Here is a 25,794-nt window from a genome sequence, read left to right as displayed (position 1 = left end):
GCCAACAGATATCGAATGCCCACTATGGCTAAATAAGTCCTTTAACATGGGCTACCCAATATCGTCATTAAAACAGCCCTAGGACATGGCTACTACTATCATCATCATCCTTACTTTATAGATGAGGACCTCAAAGGGGAAAGGGACCTGCCCGAGGCCACATGGCCGGTGCTGGATGAAGCCAATCTCTTCACAGTCCATCACATGGATGGATGATGGTGGCAGACAAGTGAACAAAAGGGACGAGGCAAAGCCATGGCTTACCCTCCGCCAGCTGGGTGACAGCACATCGTCCCATCTTGGAACGCATCTCTGTCACACACAGGGTAAATGAGTCTATTCCCTGTGAATTATCTGCTAGCCGGCAGCTCCATCCATCTGTTCATTAACACAATTAAAAAAAAAATCAAACGAGCCTCTCGATTCCCAGTCCCCGGGGGCCCAACTACATAAGTTGGAAATGACTCTTCAGTAAAGTCTGATCAAAGGCGGGTTGTTCAGTAATTAGAAATCAAGGTCTCTTCCTCCAGGCTTGGAGCTCTTTATTTGGGTCGGAACCAAAACCTAGACAGATCCGTTTCCTCCTAATTTATACCCCTTTCAATGGGGAAAGCAGCAGGAGGCTGAGCTTTTGCTCCGGGAGACCCAGTGGCTCCTGTGTCTTCAGCAGGCAAGAAGGGAGGGAGGGAGCACATAATGAAATAAGCCCGTGAAGTGCCCATAAACTGGGATGGACAAGCACCTTAAGAGCAGGCATGAATGCCAAGTTCAGGGCTGAGTGGGGAACAGAATCCCTTGTTCTCTCATTGAGGTTCCCACAGCAGCGGAAGATGAAAAAGGGGAGTGTGATTAGGGTCCAGTCTTGGAGGTCCAAAGACCGCCTTAGGCAAAAAAGGGTGAGCAGTAGGGAGGTTCAGCTAGAGTATCAGGTGGTTCCTTCATTGAGCCACTCAATAAATATCTGTTGAGGGCCTACTAACTGCCAGCACTCTGCTGATGGTCAATTAAAAAGGTGTCTGCTTTTAAAGATAGTACAGTTGAGCAAAGGTGGGTGTTGGGGGGGGCGTGGTCGGTCTGATGAGAAAGTCCAGAGTCAGAGAGGGTGAGGGTGCATGTGCTGAAAAGGAGGAGTGTAGGCGCAGAGGCCAGGCCCCCAGAGATGATAACAGAAACGTCTTCATCCTTCCAGAATCCCCAGGAACACGCTGCACATCTGGAGATGCAACTCGCCAGTCCAGCTGTGGCCTCCAGGCCCTGCCTTTCACCCTGCCCTCAAACTCTTAGGTACTGGACGTTGGCGCCCAAGAACAGGAAGTCCTAGGAGAGACAAGACAGGACAGGATGGTAAAAGCATCCTCTATCCCAGAAGACGCATCTCTGATTTAAAGGGAGGCCCACGTCTGGGGAAACACAAGCTCTGCCAGGAACCAGTTTGGTGCATAAATCGAGCGTGTAACTCCGTCCCCAAGGTCTCCATAAAGCACAGCTTTTGCCAGCTACGTTCTCTAAGGTGGCAATTTATCTGTCATTTCCCAAGCTGCTGCTTCCTGGCAGGCCTCATAAATGTCCTTTGTGTCACCTAAATTCTCTCTCCTTGGAGAAAAACGCAAAATTGTGAGCTTCTGGGATTTACTCTCCTACCTCCTTATAAGTTTCCATCACTAAAGGGGCGGGAACTCTGAACTCAAAGGAAAGTCTAGTTCTTTCCCACAGTGACCCATCTGCTGCATTTTGGGGGTCAAACACATGGGCAGAGTTGACCTCAAAACTCAAATGAATATGATAGTATATACAGTTGGCCAACTGAACAATGGGGGTTGGGGCACCGATGCTCCGCAGGTGGAAAATCCACATACAACTTTATAGTCAGCCTTCCCTATCCACGGTTCCTTGCATCCATGGTTCTGCGCCTGCAAATTCAACCAACTTCACAGATGGTGCAGTACCCTAGTATTTACTATTGAAAAAAATTCACATATAAGCAGACCTGAGGCATTTCAAACCTGTGTTGTTCAAGGGTCAACTGTAACAAGTCTTCTAAATGACTTCCATTGTATCAAACTGAGCTAGAAGCGCAAATCTTCACCAGAGCCCAGTGAAATTTGGGCTACATCCCATTTTACAGAAAAGAAAACTGAGGCCAGCTACACGAATTCTCCCTCCGTCCTTGCTTTGAACAATGATCTGTCTCACTCCTTGTAAACTCTCAATGATAGCTGGATGTTAATATTTCCGAGCCCAAAAGGGCTTTGGATATTTGTTTTTCAAATGTGTCAGTTCATCACTGTTTCAGTGTTCCTGGTCATTCTGCTGCCCATCACTCTTTAGGAGATATTTGCTGGATGTTGATGAGGTACCAGGTGCAAAGCAGCATCTCCTTGAATGCTCACAAGACTGCCCACCCAGTCATCCTACCATACAGATGCTGTTCTAGAAATATAACCTGAACCACAGGGCACAGATGGATCATAAAATACTCAGAATAGTGGAGAGTAAAGAATCAGACCTATTCCTTGGTATTCAAATAGTTAAGTAAATTGTGATCCTTCGCATGGATGGGACAGTCTTTAACATTGGCGGGGGTGGAGGGAGCAGGGAGAGGAGACTACATTGCAATGGAGGGGAAAAAAAGAAAGAAAACAGGTCTGAGGACTAGCAATGGCAACAATCCAAAACAAACACTTTTTTTTTAAATGCTGAGAGAAAACAAAAAGCCTAGAGGGAAGTACACCAAAAATCTGCCATGGGTGTGGGGCAGGCAACGGGTTTACAAGGAACAGCATATGTATCTATGAAAATTTCTTCTTTGAAGAATTTAGAATTCTTAAGAATTTAGAAGAAATTTTAAAAACTTACAAATGGCTTTCCGAACCTGCCCTGTTGGCATGTCTAAGATGGCTGTATTTTCAAAATGAGCTGATCTTGAGGTTCCCGAGGTTGTGTCAATTCCCTCCTGCCCCATAGAGGTGCCACTTCTGAAGGACACGTGAATGGCTTCATGGCATCTAGCTGATCCTCGAGCACCCCCTCCCAACTCCCCATCCAGGCTTTCCCTGCTGCAGGGTTGGGCTGGGTCCCACCCACTGAGATATGACCTCTGAGCCTGGAAAGCTCACCAGCCCCTCTCCCCAAATCCTCAGAGCCCCCCTGAACCCACTGACCTTGTGGATCTGGAGAACAGGGTCGTAGAGCTCAATTTGCTTTAGCAGAGGGAGGGGGAAGCCTTTTTCCAACTTATCTGGAGGTTGAAACACAGTATGGAGAGAAATTTGTTAATAAATAACAATTACAGATGAAATTTTACCCCAAAAAAGTTCCTCTCTGCAAATTCTATACATAGTATATTCCCATTTAATTATCACCAAAGATGGGATTATTATTCCTTTATCACAGATCAGGAAATTAAGGCACAGAGTGGCCAAGTAACCTGTCCTAGGTCACACAGCTAGAAAGTGGAAGAACTGGGATTTGAACCCAGGCAGGCTGACACAGGGGTCTGAGCTCTCAGCCGTGGTGCTACGTGGAGACAGTGGCAAGGGTGGGGCAGCAGACACTCATGGTTAAGAAGCTAGAAGGTAGCTGCTCTCTGCCCTTCACCCGCATCCTGCTTTCTGCTGCAGCCAAATGAACCAGGATCTCATGGAAAGAGGGTTTAGGTCTTTATGCTTTATTTTTTGACTAGGGAGTTGGCAAATAACTGGGAAATGTGAATTTAGCGGTGAGCTGCCTTGTGCTCTGTGTATTAACTTGGTCCTCAGTCTTTCACCTGTCTTTTCAGGGTGTTGCAGGTGGCACTTCTGCAAGCCCCTCTTTCTCTCTTAGGAGGAGGTTTCCTGTGCTGCAAAAAAACTACCCCCATCCCCAACCCTCATCAGAGCCCTGGAGGGAGAAGAGATAGCCTTTAATACTCCCATGCCACAGACAGGCCACTGAAGCTCAAAGAACAGAAGTGACTCCCCTAAGGTCACACAGCTCGCAGGAGAGCCACAGTTCCAGTGTTCTTTTCATCAAACAGCAGTGACCACTCTTGACTTGGAAAAATCCATACTGATTCTTACCATTGACCTTGGGGTACAGGGTGTTGAGAATGTAGTAGTTGAGCAGCGCCTCCAACATCTCCACCTGGTGGAGAACAGGAGAGGTACATTGTAACCACATGCACCATTGTGCTTACCAATAAACGTCCACAGAGCCACCTTGGGGGTGGGGTGGTTCTGTATGTGCTGACATGGCAAAAGGCTTGAAAAAAAGCTAATTTCAGATAGATACCTACATCATGCTGCTACTTTATAAGATTAAACTATTTTGAAATGCACATTTATATGTGGGCAAAGGGATAGAAAAATTTGGAAGATTACACACCCAACTGTCTTTCCTCTAGGAAGAACATCAAGGTTTGGCTCAGCCTTATCTTTAGTATTAAATTTTTTTTTCAGTGAAAATATTTTCCTAAATTACTTATATGATACAAAATTTTATTTTATTGCCCCTCCCCCTTCTTTCCCTTGGAAAGAGATGCTTGGTGCACTAATTTGAACACCTGGATCCAGCTATGCCTGAAACCTCTAGCTTTAGTTTAGTTTAGTTAGTTTTTTGTTTTTTGGTTATATGACCCTATACATCCCTCCTGTTTGCTTAAGACATTTTTAGTTGGCTTTCTATTCCTTGCAATTAAAAGAATTCTGTCCAATAGATGACTTAATTATACAGTCTTATATTGGGAGGTAACTGTTCCTCTGCCCTATGTTTCGTGTCCTCAAGAGCGTCTATGCTTTTCTAGGGCACAGAGTAACTCTTCTCTTTTTCTATTTTCTATTATAGGTGCTATCGCATTAAATACTCTAAATTAATTACTGCCCCAATCATTCCATAAATAAAAACAATAATAACTTACACTGAATACTCCAACTTTAGATTCTTTCAGTTCCACTTGTATCCTATAATGAGTCAGAGAAGATTCAGAGATGTGGACATTACGCTTATAGGAAATGTAAGCAATGTGGGGGTTAATCAGAAAAGAGGAGATACTGGCTTGAGAAGGCACAGGGCCAAGGATGTGGTAGGGGTGGGAGTGAAAAGATATTTGAAGAACCAAAAACAGTGATACAACTTTATTGGGAAGACTTGCAGAGGGGATGTGTGTAGTGTAAAAGAACACAGCCTCTGCAATTTCAGGAAGTCAGTATAGCTGATGTGTAAAATTCATAGATTAAGAAAGCAGTAGCATTAGTAAGTTCTTTAGAAATTTGGTAGTAATGGGGGTTAGGTGGAAAGGAAGTTTGTGGAGGCAGGACCAGTGGGGCAGAAGAATTGGGCCAAGTGGGATAAAATGTAAGTTTCCTTCCGAAATGGTGGACCCCTAATGTTGACAGGGGCATCTGGTCACATTCCACCACCAGCTACAGTGAATCAGCTACAATGTCCAGATGGAGGAAGCCCAGCCAAGGGCCCTCATGTGGGCAGGAGGCTGACTTACTTTCTTGGCTCCAGGAACCCAGTGATCTTGCTGGTGTTGAAGGTCAATGTGGCAGACACATTAGTGGCCTGGAAATTCCAGTAGAAAGAAATAGGTCCAAATGAGGGAGGTTGCCGTGTACAGGATGGATAGCTATGAGACCCGGCTGTCTCCTCTAAACAAACATCTCAATGGGTTAAAGCAGGAACTGGCCCACTGGAGTGTAGACTCCCACAAGGCTCATCATAGGTGCTCAATAGATGAGTTTGGACTGGAACATTTTTTACTTGGAATTGCTGACTATAATAGCAATTAAACTTTGAACAGACTACCAAGAGAAGGTGTGGAAGCCTATCCCAGGAGATCTCTAAAGGGGTCATTTCTAGCTCTCTCAGGGCCAAGACTCAGCCCTAATAATACAAATACAAATAGAATAATAGATTATGTTTTAATTTAAAATATCTTAACAACAATTTTGATAACAATAAGAATTATCCAATTGCAGACATGACACCTGGGAGTAATTACTCTTCCAGAAATTTGTCTTGTTGAGTTTCAAACCAGGAACAAGACAGCAAAGTTCTCCATCCAGTGAGCAGGACCCTCCAGAACCTGAATTCCTTTGCTGGTCGAGAGAGGAGGCACCACTCTCAATATTTAACTCAGAGGGAATTTAATACAGGGGATTGGTTACACAAGTGATGGCATTGCTGAGAAGCCAAAAAAAGGGTTGGAGAGGCATCTGAGAGATGAGCCGAGGCAGGAAGCTGCTACCACCCCAGGACTGGAGGAACAGAGGGAAGAGATGGGGTTATGGGAGCCACCATGGAGGAAATACGGTTAGTACCTGAGCCTCTGTCCAAGACAGGAAAAAATACTACGGGTTCTTCCTTCCTGCCACCTTCCATTCTCCTGACAGTGCCTTCCATTGCTAAGCTGGCAATCAGTGTGCAAGGGAGCCTGGGACATGTAGTCTTCAGGGGTCAGATACAGATGGAGCAAACAGGTCGAAGACCACTATGCCTTCCTCCCCGCAATAGCCCAGACTCACTTAGTGGGACGAACATACATTAAACAAATAAACCTGCAAACAGATACATAAGTAACTTTATAATAAGTCCTATGAGGAAAAATAATAGGGTGCTACAAGGAAAAAAAAAAAAAAGACCAGGGGCCTAAAATAGATCAGGGGTAAAGGCAATCATGGAAGGCCTATCTGAGGAAGTGATACTTAAGTTGCGATGGGAAAGAATCAGCCAGATGGTGAATGGGGGGGAAAGCATGCAGGAAAAGGGAAAAGCATTTGCAAAGGCGTTGCCCCTTACCACACCAAGCCGGAAGACAGGCTCCCTGACGGAGTTAGGCAGCAGCACAAAGGCCTCAACCTCCATCTGGGGGGCTGAGGAGATATTTCCAGGGCTGAAGTTCAGGGACGGCGCAGAGACCATTGCTCCTTGGAGCTCCAAGTTCATGTTGGGGTACAGCCTGCCTAACTGGGGGCAGAATGAAGAGATTATGTCAAGAAAAGAGAAGCAGAAGAGAATTATGTTTCTGAACCCTGAGGGAGTCAGATCAAGCTGAGAACACTTCTTGGTCAGTTTTATTTCCACAAAATGCTCTGTGCCTTTTTCTCTTACGGATATAACTAGCCATCTTTCCATGTCAGACACATGGAGTTTGCACCACCTATGTCATGGCTGCATGGCATTCCATCATGCATGCATGGGTACTGAATTGATTTAACCCTATTGAGCATCACGTTGTCTCCAAGGTTTTGCCATTTTAATAATCACCCCGCCGTGTACCTTCAGCTATTATTTGGGGGAATACGTTCCTCGATGTGGACTTGCTGAGTACAAGGGCAGGGATATTTTTAAAGCTTCTGTCAGGTGTTGCCAAACTGTTCTCCATAAAGGTTGGGCTGATTTTTTTTTTCACTCCACGCCCCTCCCTGGGCAATGGATGAGAGCTATTGTTTCTCCCCACTCTCATCACACTCAGGTAACTGCACAGGCGAAGACTAGATACCAATGTTTTTGAAATATGACACACCTAGATCCCACCGTTTCAAAAGTGCTGGCAATCTTCTGTTTCACTAAAATTTAATTGGGGGCAAGATCATTCCTTTTGGGGGGAAGTTGGTGGAGGAACGACAGTGAACCTTTTGGTTGTGCAGAAATAAAATCTACAATCTATTGTAAGAGGGAGATGTTTAGAAGGTCGAGGAGGTAAACCACTTCTGGAAGAAAGTGGGCTGAGCTGCTTCTCTGTCAGGTTGATGATGATGTGAGCAGGAAGCAGGAGGAAGAGTTTTCTCCTCTTTCTGGGGCAAAAGGGATGTTGGAGCCACGATGCGGCCAAGGGCCCTCCAAGGCCAGTACCAACAATATAGAGGCAGGATGGGCTGTTGTGGGGCTCCAGGGAAAGAAAGGACCTGCTGTGGGGGCGCCTTAGGGAAGGACATGACCCAGGCACCGCAGGACTTGAAGCTGAACAATTTTCCCACCGTTAAAATTCCTCTCAGCCACCCTCAGACCTTCTGCCCGGAATGTTAAATGTGACCGCCTGTCTGAGCTGTGTCTTGGGGGGGCTCGGAAGGTAGGGGAGAGGGGAGAGGACAGGTGGATTTCCGTGGGATTAAGTGAGATGCGGCCCGTGAAGAGTTTAGCCGAGCAGTGACAGAGCTATGAGGTTATTCACTGCAACACTGATGTAGCGAGAGACTGGAAACGTGTCCCTCCATGGGAGACCGGCTACACAGACTATGGTCAATCCCTAGTATGAGAGCGGACTGGATTCCCAAGAAAACAAGAGTGAGGAAGCTCTTTATTCCCTACATGGAATCGTCTCCTGGTATAGTAAGGGAGAACGTAAGATACAAACTGGTGTGTGTCTGTGCCTCTATTTGTGTAAAAAAACAGGGGAAAGACACACAATATTTGTTTTTTTCTTTCTTCTTTTTTTTTAACATTTTTTACAGAGTTTGTTTGTATATACATAGACATGTGTAATCTGATAATATGGATAGACTGGGGATGTGAACTGGATGCTTAGGGGACAGGAGTGGGTAGGACTTTCCACACTTTAATCTTTTTCTTCTGAATTTTGAACCATGAGAATTTATTATCCATTCAAAAAATATTTTTTTAAAGCACCAAGAACGGTGCCTGGCCCCTAGTACACCCTTTGTAATAGTTTGGTGTCATTAATTAGGATACGTCTGTGGGAAATGTGGGCATTCCTTGGGATTGTCAGAGATCACCAAAGGCTGGGCAGCCTGTGGTCCCGTGAGATACAGGGCTCAGGTCTCTGATACTCGGACTTTGAAAGGAGAGAAGCCCCCAAACCTGCAGCTGCTGGCCTTCTGATTCTTGGAGAAACTGAGAGGAACGCAGAGGTTGTACAGAGAAACCCCTGAAGGCTGTCTGGGGGGCGCTCAGTCTTCATGCCCCGCCCCTCCTCGAGGGCCAAGGGAAGACTTACCCGGGGGGCAAAGGCACGGAAGGACTTGGTGGTCAGTCGAAGGTTAGAGTTAGGTGGAACCTGCAGCGAAGGGGACACAGAGAAGTTTTAGATGCTGCCACTGGAGCTGAAGGTCTGAAGAGAGACGAGGAGGTGGGCGGATGTTCAATAACAGAGCTACTCCAATGCCAGGGTTACCATGGCAACAACGAGATGCCTGTCCTGCATTCACCATAAACACACGAGTCCCGGGGTTCTCCTTGGGGTGTAGGTGACAGGTGGGACTCACTCAGAGGGTGAGATCTGCAGTCACACAGACCTAGGTTTGGCTCCTGGCTTTGTGACTGTGTGGTCTGAGGCCACTGCGTTTACCTTTCTGAGCCTCAACTTCCTCCCCTGTAAAATGGGGATAAACATAGTCCCCCCATATCGGGTCACTGTGAGGGCTAAATGGGATGGTGGGTACAAACCATCTAGCCCAAGGCCTGGCATACAGTGAGCGCTCAATAAAACACAGCTATTATAATCCCATCCACTAAAAGAAAGAGCTGCAGCGGGGGAGGGCGACTCAAACATGACAATAGAAGTAAAAGGCCTGGGTGTGGGTGAGAAATCATTCCAAAGACAAAAAGTCACTCCATCCATCACCGCCGGTGCCCAGTTCATTACCAGGGTCAGCTGGACCATCTAATATGGACGGCATTGTGTTTTCCCCGCCGTCCTGATGTTGTTCACGAGACCTCAGCTTTTACAAAGAGCTTTTTTTTTTAAACAAAGAAACAGCCATCTAAAACTCAGAAATACTAAAGAAACTGGAGAAATATTAAAGATATGACCCACTATAAAATTTAGTATCCTTTATACAAAACCACATTGGAGACGTTGTTTTAGAGCTAAGCGCTACGAAGGCTTTGTCTCTCCTTTTTACTGTGAAATGGTACTAAATCACGCACCACTTCTAGTTTGGCTACAGAAAGCTCCCAGATTTATGGTTAAAAAAATCAGTTTATGGGCCCAGTGTCTTCATAATTGTGTTTTACTTTTTATTTCCTATTCTATTTAACTTTATGCATTTATCAGTGTATCTGTTATCCTGCCTCATTTACTAAAATCCTTTTTTTCAAGCCTCCATAAACCATCAGGATGAGAGAAAATATGAATTAGAATAACAGATCTAGTCTGGAGGGAAAAGTACAACACAAACAAGCCACAAAGTCTTCCACAATTGTTATAAAGGAGAAAGAACTTTGACTTTGAGCTTCCTGGCAGCCAAAATGAAAAGGGGAATTGTGCTAACTTACATTTTTTCCTGATCTTGATCTTTTTATTTAGTCATAATTTGCTATTTCCTTGATGTAAATGAGTGGAAAGGAAAAAAGGAAGGAAGGCCAGGTTACAGTGTCATTTGTGAGGGCTGTTCTGCAATGATTCTCACCATGTCATCTGTGATGGAAAAGTTCAGGTAACCCACTTCGTGATAAGCTAGGCTGGCTGTGTTGAAGGCATAATCAGAGATGGCAAAGTAGACCATTCGGCTGTGTTCCTCAGGAAGGCTCATGACGGGAGCAAGGAAGGCAACTGGGGAGCGGTGATCACGGCTAAAAATTTCACCCTGGAGAGAGAAATAGAGTCCATCTGAACTTTTCTAAGAGCTGGACCTCTGAGCTAGGGAGTCAACTATAGAGCCTAATGAGGGAACATGGACTGAAGGCACTGCCTGAAACGCCACCATTAATTATATTTTTCTTTGGGTCAAAGTGTATCTACAGCATTCCTTAAAGTTCCCCCAGAAGCTTTGGTATATTAACCTATAGGACCTCCTGGTCGTCCCCTCTATGCCACTGAGAGCCAGCTCTGACAGACCTCACCTGCGAGGTGAGAAAGGTGAAGGAGGGGAAGAAGGGGGAGGGGAAGTTTCAAGGCCTAAGACACCTGGGGGAGGGTCCTGGCTCTGGGAACACTCCCCACCACTCCGTATCATCCTGCCCTTCACACAGCGGGGGCCACTGCGGGGGATGAGGACAAGTCTGAAGCCAGGGGAACAAGAGGCCCCAAGAAATGGCTGACCCTGAGGGAATGGACCCACCCAAGCCCCTGCCCCAGGACCCTTACCTTAAGCATTACTTCCAGCATTTGGGCTGTTGCCCGAGGGGCCTCCGTTAAACTGTAATCAATTCCAGTGAAATCGTCGATCTCTGTTGTGACTGTGAACCAGGGGAGGGGCAGAATTAGGAAGCAGGCGATGGAGAAAGGATGAGGGCTCTGGCTGACCCACACTCTCTGTGACTTTCTTCAGAGCCCTTCTGCCTTAACCTTCTGCCTTAAGCCCCTCCACTCGGCCCAGTGCTGGGGCAAAGAGCGCCTTCATTAAGACAGATGATGTGGGTGGTGGGACGCTTAGCCTGGGGCCAGAGCAGTTTCCAGAATCTCATACACACACACACACACACACACACACACGCAAACACAAACATGCACACACACAGTCATCCTAAGGGCAGGAGGACCTCAGGTCTGGCAGCCCTTCCATACCTGGAGCTTCATGCCAAAGGGCATATAATCAGGAAAATCCTGCAACTGAAGGTATTGCTCCCCAAGAGTAAAACTGAGCCCTGGATCTTTGGGAAAACTGGCTTCCTATCAACACAAATCAAATAAGCAAGAAGGCCAGGACATGCCTCTCCAAGGCCCTGGGAGATGGGAGTTCTGTGTCACACGCACTGGGGTGTCTGTGCCCACCTGGGCCTCCACTGATGGGGGAATGTCAGCAGGTGAGTGTGGGGAACCTGGAGAGCACGGCATCGGAGGAGACCTCAGACAGTTTGTCAAGACAGTTCCTGCAAACTTCACGTGTGGGCCTGGACCCAGCACTGTCACCTGCACAGGGCTGTTCTCCGGGTGCACGCACATGTGCGGGCAAAGAGGCAGAGCGGGGGTGCTCCCTGCCCCACTGTTGGCAGTGGCAATGGAAGGCAGCAAACTCCCCTGCCCAGCAGCTGGGGACTTACTAAACAAACGGAGACACATTTGTGAGACAGAATACTCCACAGCTATTAAAGTGAGGTCTTTTACAACTATGGCAGGGTCTGCTAACGCTGAAATTATATGAGCCGCAGGAACAACTGTGTAAGTTTCACACCTGGGTATATACCCCAAGACATGCGTCCATGTGAGCTGGAATATCCATAGCAGCACTGTCCGCAGTGGTGTAAAGCTGAAACTATCCAAGTGGCGTTCAACAGTAGAACAGACAAATAAATGGAGGGACTTGGACACGGTGGATTACACGGCAAGGAGCATGAATGAACTCACCACATGCGACAATGTGGATTGACCTCCTATTTTAAAGTTGAAAAAAGGAAGTCTTATGCTTTTGATAAAAGACGCTACTACATGGTTCCATTCATGTACAAAGTGCAAAACTGATGTTTGCTGGGAGCAGATGGGAGAGTGGTTAACCTTGAAGGTTGGGAAGGGACAGAGGAAGACATGATGGGGCTGTGAAAGGTCAGTCACGTTCTGTATGTTGATCTGGGAGTTGGTACATGTGTGTGCTCAGTTTGTGAAAATTCTTTAAACTCTTTGCTTATGATCAAGCACTTCTCTCTGTATTAATTTCCACAAAAACGTTTTTAAAAATGAGATTAATTTATATGCACTGATATGGAAACTCTCCAAGGCATACAAGTTACAAAAGAACAATGCCTGTACTCTTATAGACCATGTATATTCACCTATGTTCATGAACAAAAGGAATACATATGGAACATATCATCATACACTTGTGTATGTGTGTATTTCTATTTATATGTTACTGCAAGGGAAATATCTGAGAGTATACACCCCAAATAGAGGTTACCTCCTGGAAGAAAATTTGGAGAGAGAAGGGGACTTTAATTTTTACTTTCAATACTTCGGTCCCGTGTAAGAGTTTGTAGGTACGTACATGCACTTATAAAAACTAATAACAATAAAGTGTCCCACGGGTGGGTGGGGTGTTCTACCTGGCAGAGTTTGGAGATAAGGCTGTAAGTCAGAGGGCACTGAGTCTTCGATCTTTTCACAAATCTGGAAAAAAAAAAAAAAAAAGAAAAGAAAAGGGAAGAGAAGAGAAAGCCTGAGTGAGCTCCCTGGCTTTGGTCACGCCCCATGCTCATTGTTTCGTCACATTATTTCACGTATTTGCTAATTGGTCATTGATGCTACAAAAATTTATAAGGGCTTATGATGTGCCAGGTGCTTAGAAATTGGAAATGATCAAAAACATGCAGGAGCCCATGGGGACCCCAAAAGGGTCCAATCAGATCCGTCAAAGTCGATCCCAGGGCTGGATATCAGAGCTGGGTGGTCTCCTACGCAGCCGGTTGAGGGGTCATGCACTGGAGTCACTGGCCAAAGCTCCACAGTAAAGACCTTTCCCTTTGGGGGGCCCTGGCCACCCAGAATCTAGAGTCCAGTAGCAGAACTAGACAGTAAGTAGCAAAAGCCACACAAATAACTGGGTAATTAACGTAGATACTTCTTAAATGTCATCACTTAACAGGTTGGCTGGATTGATCAATATTCCTGTTTTCCCTGCTGCCCGTGGGGAACACTCACATCCAGCAGGCTGCCACGCACAGTAGGCACTCAGAATGTGTTGCCCTGGTTGAGTTGCTTGCTTCTTAAGAAAAGAAAATATGTGTTCTCAACCCTGTTTGCTTTACTTGCTGATATAGTCAGTTGAATTATTTCTTACGTAAGCCCATGAACTATGACTAAGAGATGAGTTGTTTCTATGAAAACCTGAGATCAATGCCTTTGAAGGGTGAGTTGCTTAAAAAAAATGCTAGTAAATTGGTGTGGGCGAGAAAAGCTTATGAGGAAAAACATCATAAAAATCTAGAAGGATTCTGCATCAGGGTTGCCCTGCAAATGTCTTTAGATTCTCATTGTAGTAAAAGACATCTGAGCTGGAATTTGTAGCAGAATGTTGTAGGCAAAAAGGACTGCAGAAAACCAATCAAGAGACTGTTTACAAAGACTAGGTCTAGGCTGACATCAAAGGAATTTACATTTACTGTATTTTAAAAACATTTGGATTTATAGGTAAATATTTTCTTTGCTCAGGTGTGCGTGAGTGAGTCTTCACTTTAAACTGCTTTCAAAAATTAACCAGTTACCACCTACGGTGCAAATGGATCTACATATACAGTGGAGGAGAGGGATGTGGGGTGGGGCGGCAGGGGGGTGTCCAAGAGGGTGGATGGCCCAGGGAGCAAGCACTCAGTAAGTACTTGCTACCTTTAGCCCTGCTGGTCAGATACCACATCCCTCCCCAGCTGGCGCGTCAGAACCATACTGCAACCAGGCTCTTAGTTGTCCTGGGAGATTTCTGAAGACCCACAAGGACCAGGGGTCAAGAAAGATCTCCATCTTCCCTGGGACATCCAGCCCTTACAAGGCCTTTGGGACAAGCTGCTCCAAGCTCCAGGAAGTTCAAATCCCTACCTAGACTTCTGTCAACAAGGTGGCCCCAGGCAAGTTACTAAATGCTCTGAGCCTCCTCTGTCAAGTGTAGGAAACCAGCATCTCCTTTAAAAGTTGTGGGTAGGATTCAGTGGCATTGCCCATGTGAAGTGCTTAGCACATTATTCCTGGCCAGGCTCAATAAATAGTCGCCATTATTATTATAAATGATAGTAGTTATACAATGATACGTTTGGTATAACATTAGTTATATTAATTTATGAAAATAACAATTATTGTGATGATTTATTATCACGATAATTATTACATATTCCCCAAGCTCACTTAGATCCCCGTGACCCCAGAATAAGAAAAGGAACAGAATGTAGCTTGCCACATCCAATCTGCGAGATCTGCATGCTATTCCAGCTTCAACCACCAGGGGGCACTCACAGCCAAACCAAACGTCAAACCAAGACGGGGGTGGGTGTGTGTGTCTTTCCCCTTTTCCTTCTTCATTGGTTTCTCCCTTCCCAAGCACAATCATTGCTGCAGACACAGCTCCAGGTATATGATATCTCAGATATGAGATTTTGGGATGCAGTGAGTGGGAGAACTGAAAGTTAACATGAGACCTATTTGTTTTAGGCAGAGATTCCAAAATTTGGAGATTTCACATAAATTTTTTTAATGGGGAAAACTAGCACTTTGTTGCTGCTTCCCCAAGACAAGGTAGGTCCTCAGGAGTACAACCCAGTAGAAACCAGAGCTCCCATCTGGTCCACATACTCCCAAAGTCTCCTCCTTCGTCCCTGCAGGCCCTTAAGTGTTGATTTCCTTTTTGGCCTTTGCAGACTGCCGGGCAGTGGCGGACAGTGAGCAAGACCAAGCAGAGGGAGGGACAGGAGTCTCCATTTGGCCTCTGATGTTTCAACGTTTGTCAGAAATCTAACCATTTTCTGCCTAAGTGGACAGACTCGGAGTCCAGAGACCCACATTCTGCCCCTAGTTTTGCCATATACCAACTCCATGACCGTGATTTGTCCTCTCCAGGCCTTGGTATGAGAATGGCTGGGCCAGCCCCCAGGGCCATCCAAGGTCAGAGGTTTGTGAGGACTTGTGCCCAGCCCGTGAGGGGCTCACTTGGCCACTCATACCTTGCTCTCCAACATTCTTTGGAACTTGGACTCGATCTGGCTGTGGAAGAGATTCAGCAGCCACCTGTGAAGAGAAGCCAGGGGATAGTCAGCTGTGCCACTGAATGCAAGGACGGTGGGGCTCCAGGGAGAGCCAGGCCGGTCCCCAAGGGAGCCCTCCCTACCCCATCACAGTACCCAGCTGTGTCCCAGAATCCTGGATGGGATGAAAACTCAGAGTCCCAGCTCCCAGCACATTCATTGATTCAGTGCATCTGGCATCCCAGCCCCCTGCAGCACCCCAAATTCAGTAGATTTGAGGGAGGGGGTCAAGAATCCATGTTTTTCTAATCAAAGAAACTGACACTTGAAGAGACTCCTTGAAGGGTGTGTATATTTTCATCAACTCTCTTTTGGCCAAAAGCCTTTGTATTCCTTCAGTAGCCAAATTTCATTTGCCTGATGGTGGTCCCCTGAAGTTCATTTTTTGGTGGAAATGACACACCAAGACTCCAAACTTAAATTTGCTTCTGCTAATTTCAGCAGGTCCCCCAAAGAATTATCTCCAAGTGCACGTGATGTGTCTATGGATTACGCCTGGACCCGGATACTCATCAGAGGCCAGGCCTTGGGCTGGATGGGTCTCTGGCTGCAGCCAGTGGTAACCTACCCCAAATCTCCTGACACGTGTGTCTCTACATCACGGATGTGGCTGCTACAGCTGGAGACAGTGACCTTGGGCCTCCCAGAGGGCTCACTGCCCAAGAGAAGATTGACTGAAATGGTGATGCCCTCGACCTTCAGGTCAAAGGAGCCCTGTAGCTTCCTGGAGGAGATAGAGAACCAATAGTTGATTCCTAGATTAGAGTCGGCCACTGCTTGAGGGCAAAGTATAAATCTCAATTCTTATCACAGAAGTGAAGCTGGAATAAAAATTTAATTTCAAAAATTATTATAAATATTTATTACAAAGCAAAGATTCATTACAAGTACAAACATAAAAAATCAAGAAGAAAACTTGGGTCCATTTAGTTATGATCAGGGATGGGCAAAGATCTTTCTAGGCGGGATCCAAGTCTCAGAAGCCATAAAGGAAATGGTTGTACTTTAAGATGCTTTCAGGAAATGGTTGCCAGCACAGAAAATTAAAACTTTAGTGGAAAAAAAAGGCTTATTTTAAAAACCCTGTTTAAAAAAAAAACTGTAGTGAATAACAACAAAAAATGCCATATGCAAAGTAAAAAAAAATTGTATCTTGAGCCAACGAAAGAGCTAATTTCCTTAACATATGAGCTAATATATGATTTCATTTCCTAACACACAAAGAACAAGGCCTATACAAAGTAACAAGGAAAGAACAAAACAACCCAAAGGGAAAAAAAAGAGATCAAAGAATATGAACAGGAAGTTCAATTGCAAATAAGCACATGAAACGTTATTAAAAGTGAAAATCACAATGATGCCAGTTTTCACCCATCAGATTGATAAAAAGATTAGAAGTTTTCATACCCAGTGCTTGTGAAGATATGGGTCAACCAGGCACTGGCTGGGAGAGCACATCTGGAACACAAATGGGTGGGATCTATCCTAATTTAACCACATATTCTAGCCCCAGTAATTTTACTTCTAAGTCTTTACTCTGTGGCTCATCCTGTCAAGATATATATGTGGGGCAGCTCATTGCAGCATCACAAGTAATAGCAAGAAATGAGAAAGCAACCTTAAATGTCAACTAGTCAGGATAGGTGAACTATGTCATGGGCACCTATGCTATGTAGCTTTTAGAAAGAATGAGGCCAAAGATGTGGAAGCAACATAAATGTTCACTGACAGATGATTGGACAAAGAAGACATGGCACACACACACACACACACACACACGCACACACACAATGGAATACTACTCAGCCATAAAAAGGAACAATGCCATTTGCAGCAACATGGATGAACCTAGAGATGACCATACTAAGTGAAGTCAGAAAGAAAAAGACAAATATCATATGATGTCACTTAATATGTAGAATCTAAAAGAAATGATACAAATGAACTTATTTATAAAACAGAAAAAGACTCACAGACATAGAAAACAAACTTATGGTTACCAAAGTGGGGAGAGGGGGAGGAATAAATTAGGAGTTTGAGATTAGCAGATACAAACCACTACATATAAAATAGATAAACAACAAGGTCCTACTGTATAGCACAGGGAATTACATTCAATATCTTATAATAACCTATAATGAAAAAGAATATGAAAAAGAATCTGAATATATGTATAACTGAATCACTCTGCTGTACACCAGAAACTAACACAACATTGTAAATTAACTATGCTTCGATAAAAATAAAAAATAAAAAAATAGAAAGCATGAGGCCAAATGGAACCTAGCTATACAATGAAATAGTACTCAGCCATAAAAAGGAATAAGTACTGATGAGTGCTGCAGGGTGGATGAATCTTGAAAATATTATGCTACGTAACAGATGCAAAATGTCATATCTTGTATGATTCTATTTATTTGGAAGGTCCTGAATAGGTAAATCCACAGAGACAGAAGGAGGAATGGTCAAGGCTATGGGGGGCGGGGAGTGGGGAGCGACTGCTCAGTGGTACGGAGCATCTCTTGGGGTGATGAACCTATTGTGGGACTAGACAGAGGTGGTGGTTTTACAACTTGTGACTGTGGCACTAAATGCCACTGACTCGTGTACTTTGAAGTGGTTAGTTTATGTTACGGGAATTTCACCTCAATAAAAAGCTATATTTAAAAAAGATTAAAAGAAAAGAATGAAGTAGCTATTTATATGCTCCCACAAAGAGAGCTTTAAGATACTTTAATGAAAAAAATCCGGGGCAGAAGAGTATGGCCTGATTCCTTGCACGGAAATTAAATACATGTCGTATATAGGTGACATTTCTACTGGGCATCTTTCTAAAGCTGTGCCACCCAAAAGGAATATAATGTGAACCACATAGGTTATTGAAAATTTTCTAGTGGCCACATTAAAAAAGGCGAAAAGAAAGAGGTGATATTAATTTTGATAGTACATATTATCAACTCAACATGGAATCAATGGAAAAGTTACTAATAAGTTTTCTTATGTTCGTTTTTTGTGCTGTTTGCAAATCAGCTGTTTCACACTTACAGCAGATCTCAGTGTGTACCAACCACTTCTCATTTACTCAGTCAAAACATGTGGCTAGAGGGAACCTTATTGGACAGTGCAGGTCTGAAGTGTAAATGTGATCACATCACCCATCGTTACCTTCCTGTTAGGGGCTGAACTGTGTCTCCCCAAAATTCTTATGTTGAAAGTCCTAACCCTCCAGGACACAGAATGTGACTGTATTTGAGACAGAGCCTTTAAACAGTGAGTGATTGAAAATGAGGCCAATAGAGTGGGCCAGAGTCCAATCTGATTGGTGCCCTTCTAAGAAGGGGAGATTGGAACACACAGAGAAACACTCGGAGTGCAGGCTCACAGAAGGATGACCATGAGGACATGGAGACAGAGCGGCCACCTGCAAGCTCAGGCAAGAGGCCTTAGAAGAAACTAAACCTGCCGACATCCTGGTCTTGGAATTCTAGCCTCCAGAATGTGAAAAAAATTCTGTTGTTTGAGGCCTCCTGTCTGTGACATTTCACTCTGGCTGCCCAGGGAAACTAACCCACCTTCCTTCCAGGGACCTGGAGGTCAGAGAACAGTTCACAGTGCTGGAGAGTTTGTGCCCCTGGGAGTCACCCTTGACAATGACAAGCAGGAGGGTGGGGGAACTCAGAGGTGGGCTCTGCCTACACTGTCCCCAGGAGGGTCAAGCTCCATTAGCTGCCGGGCCTACGTCCTTCTTCCCGCCTCCCTTCTGCACACCCCATGGACGTTTCCCTAGGTTACTCTCCAGATAAAATACTTGCACTTGAATTCTTGTCTTGGGGTCTGCTGTGGGGGAAGCAAACCGAGAAGACACACTATTGTCTCATTGAGTTCAACCACTGCCCCATCAGGGAGGCCTGAGAGGGGAAGAGGCTCAGCCAAGGGCCAGGACCCAGACCCTGGTCTTCCTCTGGGCTGCACTCCTTCTCTCCACCATGTGGACTTTTGATGAGCTAGGAACACCCTGGACCCAAAAAGGAGGGAAGGAATGCCAAGGCCAAGCACAGAGTCAACTTACAGTTTCCACTTGCGCACCTTCCACTTGCCCTTGACCCTGATGAAGGAGTCAGAGATGCTGAAATGCAGGCCCTGGCCAGGGAGGGGCGTCAGAGCAGAGCCGAGCAGCTCGCAGCTGTGGACTTCCAAGCTGGGGAGAGAGACCCAGGGAAGCGGCATCAGCCCCCACATGGAGGCGGAGGCAGGTCCAGTCTCAGTGGGGGTCTTGCTCTCACCCCCATCCCTGCGCGGACTAGGCCAGCAGAGCCTGGCGTGTGGCTCCCCCCACTCACCTGCTGTGCACCTGCTGTGTGCCCTACACTGAACCTGTGCCATGCTAAGTGCTTTTTGTGCACTGTCAGGCCTCGCAGAGGGGTCAGTGCAGTTCTGATCCCCTTTTTACAGAGCAGGAATAGAACCTCTTGGAAAGTATGCATTTGCCTAAAGTTGCACAGTCAGGACCAGAGCCCATGAACCTCCTGACCCTGGCTGGGTCCCGAGCAGGGCACAGAAACACAGCCCGCCATCCCCGTCCTCCCCACATCCCAGTCGGGGAATCCAGTTCAGGGAAGGCCGAGGGCAGCCTCAAAAAGAGACACAAAAGGGCTAGGAGAAGATGATACACGTGGTGGGGCCGTCAATGGGAAAAGAATAGTCAGGTTCCATTTTCTTTGCCTGGCACACAGTAGGTGCTCAATAAATGTTTACTGATGGACAGAATAAAATAAGGAGTGACTGAAGCCATCAGTGATGGTGAGCAGAGAGGGCATGATCAGCTATGGGCCCAACTGCCCCAACTCCATTGTCTGTCTTTCAAAAAGTGATGCCTTTTTTAGCATCAGCTGCTTGTGTCTAATGATCCTTTGAAGATTCAGCTCGAATGCCGCCACTCCGGGAAGCCTTCGATGACTCCTCCAGATGTGCAAACCTCAGCTCTAACCATCGGGCTACTCTATTTAAAGTTTAAGGTCTAGAAAAAAAGTTTAAGGTCTATCCTTCCTTCCAAATTACATCCATTGGCCAGGCCACACCCTGGATGATCACCCCAAAGGAGTAGCAAGTTATCTCCATTTTACAGATAAGGAAACTGAGGCTCAGTTCCCACAGCTAGTAGGTCTTCATTAATATCTGTTGTATGGATGAATGAAGGGGCCCAAGTTCTTCTCAGAATTTTCCTCTGAACTCTGCAAGGAACCATCCCACCATTTGCCCCATCCCACTGTCTGTCTGTCCTGACCCAATCCTGGGGCTCTCCCTCCCTTCCTCTCCAGACCCCCAGCCCCGCGCAGACTCCTCAGGGCCCCAGCAGAAGGGAGCCCTACCTGTAGAGCTCATAGTGCCCACTGCCAACGTGTTTGATATTGACGTCTCCAGTGAAATCGGGCAGTGTGATTTTGTGCAGCTTATTCTGCAGGGCCACCAGCCCCTCTCTGGCCACTGTGGACAGAAAAAAGCTGGAAGTCAGACTGGTTGGCCTGCCTCCCTCCCCTCTAAACCCTTCAGTGGCTCCCACCTGCCCTGGGGAAAAGGGCCAACTTCCCTATTAGCATTAATTACAGTTGCAGGTTATTGAGCCCCTCTGGAGTCCCAGGTAGCATGAGAGACACTCAGGAGCATCATTGCATTTCAAGTGGGGTAGTTATGTTTGTGCCCATTACATGGATGAGGAAACAGAATGTTTTTGTCGGCAACTCCATGGGAAAGGAGTGCTATGTGCTTGGCTGCGGGGCCCTCTTTCCTATCCTTCATGGCCTCTAACCTGTGTAGAAGAAACTAAGGATTTTAGGGCTAGAATCCTCGCATTGGCATCTTTCTTGCTGGGTGACCTTGACCAAGTCCTCAACCTTGGCGTTCTTGGTCTGTCTAGTAGCAATGATAATAATACTTTCCTCCCTGGGGTGGCATGAGGATTAAAAGAGATCATTGCAGCCCAAAAAGGGGGCTGGCAGGATAAAAAGCGCCCTTGCTTTGTGCCTGGCATACATGAGGCACTCAGTAAATGCAGGGTTTATGCTATTGAAAATATGGAAAGGACCAAAATGTCCAGCTTTAGAGTACTTAAAGAAATGTGGTAGACTCACACAGTGGAAAGGAGCAAAAGGCAAACTTTGCCTGATTTAGGTTTCAATATAAATGGCATTTACTAGGACTGTCCGTATATTCTGAGGCGCTAGAGAGCCAGAATTCTGCCCTCAGGGAGGGCATGTGTACACAGATGAGCAGCGGTCTCCCTAACTCCACCTCTTTCCAGTTTGCAGTCCACCCTTGAGCAAACGCACAAGCTGGTCTCTCTGCCAGAATGCTATCCCTTGTCCCTGGCTAACTCCCACTTATCTTTTCTACCTCACCTCCTCCAAGAAGCCCTTCCTGATTTCTTTCTCTCTGTTACCATCCAGTCTAGTCTTCCAACAACTCTACCTGAGGGAATGTCATTACCTCATTGAACAGATAAGGCAATTGAGGCCCCACAAATGTGAGGACCAGCCCTCCATCAATTACTGTGGGGAACGGTATATAACTTCCTCAGATCCCTTGCCCCTTGAATTAATTCTGAGGACTTGTTTTAGCATCTTTTCAAAAATAATCCAAATGAATCGACATACAAAACAGAAACAGACTCACAGACATAGAAAACAAACTTTTGTTTTACTAAAAGGGAGAGGGATGGGGGACAGACAAATTAAGCGTATGGGATTAACAGATACAAACTACTCTGTATAAGATAAATAAGCATCAAGGATTTACTGTATATTCAATATCTTGTAATAACCTGTAACGGAATATAATCTGTGAAAAAATAACTGAATCACTATGCTGTACACATGAAATACAATATTGTAAATCAATAGCCGTAATTTTACCCATTCTTTAAAACTGAGGTATAACATACTTAGAGGTAAAACCTAACAGGCACTAATCTTAAAGTTATTGGGAAGTAATTTGACATGTTTATGCACCCATCTAGCCACCCTCTAGAGCAAGATGTAATGAAACCCTAACACCCTTTTGGGCTCCCGGGTTGCTACCAGCTGCGGGAGGTAACCACCGTTCTGACATCCATTTAAAAAAATTTTTTTTATTGAAGTGTAGTTGATTTACAATGTTAGTTTTAGGTACATATAAATTTTTTTTTCTTTTCAGATTCTTTTCCATCATATGTTATTGCAAGAAATTGAATATAGTTCCCTGTGCTATACAGTAGGTCCTGTTGTTTATCTATTTTATATATAGTAATATGTATTTGTTAATCCCCAACCCCTAATTTATCCCTTTAGTATTTTTTTTAATTAAAAAAATTTTTTTTCCTGCAGGGGAGGTAATTAGATTTACTTATTTATTTTATTTTCAGAGGAGGTACTGGGGATTGAACCCAGGACCTTGTGTATGCTAAGCATGTGTTCTACCACTTGAGCTATACCCTCCCCTACTAGTTTTTTTTTTTTAATACTTCTTGTTCTTTTTTTAAGTATTTCTTTTTTCTTTCTTTCTTTTTTTTTTTTTTGTGATGGAGGTAGTGGGGATTGAACCCAGGACCTCATGCATACTAAGCATGCACTCTACCACTGAGCTATACCCACCACCCCATTCCCCAACATCTAGTTTTAAGGCATATGTTTTCAAATTTGAACAAGCCTTTTCCAGTGGAACTGTTCCTGTCACTGCGGTGACAGCTGGTTTACTAACACACCTCCCCTGGCCACCTGCCCTTCCCCATCTCGCCTTCCCACCCTCCTACGTTTTCACCTCCCCCATCAACTACTTGTGCCCAACTCTTTCTCTCCATTGGCCAGTGGGAAACCCAGCTAAGACAAGTTACATGCCCCAGGAGCCCAGTAGCTGGGTGACAAGGCCAGGACCTGAGCCGGAGCTGCCTGACCGGGCTGGCTGCGCCGCCCCAAAGGAGAATCCCGTCTGTGTCCCCAGCTGTACCCAGAGCAGCCTGGGGCCAAGCGGGTCAGCCGAGCCCAGCCAACCGCGCAGCTCCTTACCATACTCCAAGCCCTTGCTGGTGATCCTGACGACCAGGCCGGGGTTGGCACCCAGGGTCTCTGGGGCAGACATGAGCAGCATTCCTAGCAGGAGAGAGGGCAGGGCCCCGGCCAAGGCCCCCATACTGGTTCCCAGCGGGCTGGGCCAGGCCTGTCGCAGCCTCAGCTCCCTTAAGTAGCTGAGGCCCGAGGGCGGGGGCGGCCCCTGAGTGGGGCGGCTTCCTGGGATCAGGAAGGGGAGGCCCGGTGACTGGAACCTGCTTGCGACACTGTAGGGGGTCACAGGTCATACTTAAAAGCCTGTTGTCCCTGCCAGGGGCCAGATGGTGGGTTGGCCTGGGCCCAGGTGGCACTCTGTCCACCCTTCCCAGTAAAAGACCCCACACTGATAACCAGGAAGGCCGGGTTTTACACACAAGGAGGCTGAGGTTCAGAGAAGCCACGTCACTGGCTCAAACTCACACACCTGGCAGGTGGCACAGCTGGGAGTCAAAGCCAGTTGAGTTATACTCAACTCTGTTTATGTGAAAAAGATATTTTCCCCTCCTCCCTCTATTCCCCATCTCCTGTGGGAAAACAGGCTTTCTCAAACCTTGCTGGTGGTAAAATTTTCTGGAAGCCAATTTGGCAAATCCTTACACACCTGCATGCCTGGTGATCCAGCAATTCCACTTCTGGAACTTGACTCTAGGTACATAATTAAGTCAGTGTGGAAATATGTCACTGCAGTAAGATGCCCTTTGCTGCTCCATGTGACATCGACAAGGCAAGAGTGGGACCCAACGTAAGGCATTCAACAAAGGGCATTGGGTACATTAACTGTGACACATTTAAAGAGACGCTGCAGAAATAAAGGTCTTTCTTGATAAAGAAAGATGCCTATAGAGTGAGGTTCTATTTCTTTGTTCTATTCCCATGTTTGCCAATCTGGAAAATTTTTAGCAAGGAGTTATGAGGGATGAGTTATGGTTGGATGGGCAGGATTGTAGGGTTTTTTGTTTTTTTTTAATCTTTTTGTTTGCTGGTATTTCAGGTTTTTAATTTTCTTGGGATCTAGTGAATTTGCAGTAAGTAAAGGCAATACAATTTTATTTGGGAAATCAAAATTTATAGTAAAGGTGTGCTTAACTCATAGGGATCTCTCCTTTCCCAAGGACTCCCTGTATTTGTGAATTTTGTTCTGCCCCTACCTCCAGGAAGCCTTCCCTGATTACCCCCAAGTTTCCCTGGATTAGAGAATGATCCTCCTTTGGGGTCCCTGAATCCTCTGCACTTTCTCCATCATTACTTTGACAACTCTCTGCTTTTTTGTAATTGTAGTCATTTAAAAATATGCCCACAAATTCTTTGATACTCTTTCCATCAAAAGGGGGAGGCTTGTGCCCTCCCCTTGAAATTGGGTGGGCCTTCATGATTGCCTGAATAAATTCCCCATGGCAGGAGTGATGGAGTTTTTTCCCAGTGGGTCATAAAAGGCACTGGAATTGGGATTGAGATCAGAACTTCCCGCGCTGAGTGCCCGGAAGCCCACAGCCAGGGCTTTTCTGCTCCTCTGTGCCCGAGGCTGAGGTTGTCGGAGTCCCCTGTCACCACACCCCGAGCTGCCTGGGTGCTCCTGCAGGCAGGGCTGAGCCTTCAAATCCTATGATCCTTCCAGCATTAGTGGAAACTGGCGGGAAAGCAGTATTTATTGAGCCCCTATCATGCGCCGGGCACCATGCTGGTTATGCCACACGCCTCCTCTCAGCTCTGCTGCAGCCCTTTAAGGTGAGCATTTCAGTCTCATTTTGAGCTAAAGAAACTGAGGCTGAGAGGGGTGAAATCATTAGGCTGCAGTCACCCAGCGGGGGTCTGAACCCGGATCTGTGGGACGCTGTTCCAAAGCCATGGTCAGGGAAGGCTTCTCTGAGGTGGTGTGCTGAGCTGAGACCTTCAGCGTGGGGAGGAGCCAGCCTTTGGAAGCGCCATTCCAGGCTGAGCAAAGAGCAAGGACAAAGGCTTGGCAGCTGCCAAGGGCTCCCAGGGGCTCCCAGTGTGCCTGCGGTGTCTGCTTCCTGGACTCAGTCTGCAGAGGTAGGGAGCGATCCCGGGCTGGGAGGTGAGAAACCAGGGTTCCCACCTGGCTCAGCTCCTGCCCCGCCCTGTGACCCTCAGT

The 25,794-nt window shown here is 46.0% G+C and overlaps 1 protein-coding gene and 1 non-coding gene across 2 annotated transcripts; both read right to left on the bottom strand.

Annotated features, from left to right (window-relative positions):
* Positions 1-525: 525 nt before the first annotated feature.
* Positions 526-23,831, bottom strand: LBP (lipopolysaccharide binding protein). Its single transcript, XM_006202549.4, has 15 exons — positions 23,640-23,831; positions 20,973-21,087; positions 19,673-19,801; positions 16,172-16,327; positions 15,523-15,586; positions 12,922-12,985; positions 11,030-11,121; positions 10,353-10,529; positions 8,939-8,998; positions 6,781-6,948; positions 5,477-5,544; positions 4,895-4,937; positions 4,059-4,122; positions 3,162-3,238; positions 526-1,317 (listed from the first exon to the last, which is right to left on the bottom strand). Exons 1-15 carry the CDS (start codon positions 23,761-23,763, stop codon positions 1,273-1,275), a joined length of 1,446 nt encoding a protein of 481 aa, XP_006202611.2. The 5' UTR covers positions 23,764-23,831; the 3' UTR covers positions 526-1,272.
* Positions 23,157-23,229, bottom strand: TRNAT-AGU (transfer RNA threonine (anticodon AGU)). Its single transcript has one exon. It is a non-coding gene; the product is annotated as a tRNA-Thr (tRNA).
* Positions 23,832-25,794: the final 1,963 nt, after the last annotated feature.

Source organism: Vicugna pacos, chromosome 19 (genome assembly GCF_048564905.1).
Source record: "Vicugna pacos chromosome 19, VicPac4, whole genome shotgun sequence".
NCBI lineage: Eukaryota > Metazoa > Chordata > Mammalia > Artiodactyla > Camelidae > Vicugna > Vicugna pacos.
Note: the sequence above shows the minus strand (reverse complement) of the source record. Positions and strands in the feature narration are given on the sequence as shown.

Bases quoted from the DNA above. Each gene is read 5' to 3' on its own strand.
- LBP (XM_006202549.4), bottom strand. From the start codon at position 23,763: ATGGGGGCCTTGGCCGGGGCCCTGCCCTCTCTCCTGCTAGGAATGCTG. The intron at 12,986-15,522 runs GTATGAGTGGCC...TTTTTTTTCCAG, and splicing joins AAAGAATGTTGGAGAGCAAG to ATTTGTGAAAAGATCGAAGA. The intron at 5,545-6,780 runs GTAAGGGGCAAC...TGGAATTTCCAG, and splicing joins CTGTCTTCCGGCTTGGTGTG to GCCACTAATGTGTCTGCCAC.